The 254-nt window shown below is 66.5% G+C and overlaps 1 protein-coding gene across 1 annotated transcript in view; it reads left to right on the top strand.

The window, feature by feature from the left end:
* Nucleotides 1-81: 81 nt before the first annotated feature.
* The window catches only part of PODXL (podocalyxin-like), a gene marked incomplete at its 5' end in the record, with an annotated part of 4,635 nt that continues 4,462 nt past the window's right edge, over nucleotides 82-254 (top strand). The window contains one exon of the mRNA XM_010282433.1: nucleotides 82-238. Coding sequence (XP_010280735.1) covers nucleotides 82-238 — 157 coding nt within the window. The remainder of the gene's footprint in view (nucleotides 239-254) is intronic.

Genomic DNA, 254 nt, shown 5'->3' with positions numbered 1-254 from the left:
CTGGCGCTGGGGGGGATGCTCCTCGGTGGTCCCTGGGGGGGGAGGACGGTGCTGAGCCCCTGCTGTCCTTGTCCTCCACAGGCTGACTGGAGGACTGCCAGCACCAACGTCTCCTTCTTTGAGAGCTTCTGCTCGACGGGCCAGCACACTTTCAACGCCAGCAGGGAAACGTGCACGGTGACACTGACCTCCCGCGAGCCCCGCTCCCAGCACTGGGCCGTGCGGGCGGTCGTGCACCGTGAGTATCATCCCCT

The sequence above is a fragment of the Phaethon lepturus genome, unplaced genomic scaffold (genome assembly GCF_000687285.1).
Source record: "Phaethon lepturus isolate BGI_N335 unplaced genomic scaffold, ASM68728v1 scaffold23012, whole genome shotgun sequence".
NCBI classification, from domain to species: domain Eukaryota; kingdom Metazoa; phylum Chordata; class Aves; order Phaethontiformes; family Phaethontidae; genus Phaethon; species Phaethon lepturus.
The sequence above is the reverse complement of the archived record's forward strand: the minus strand, read 5'-3'. Positions and strand labels throughout refer to the sequence as shown.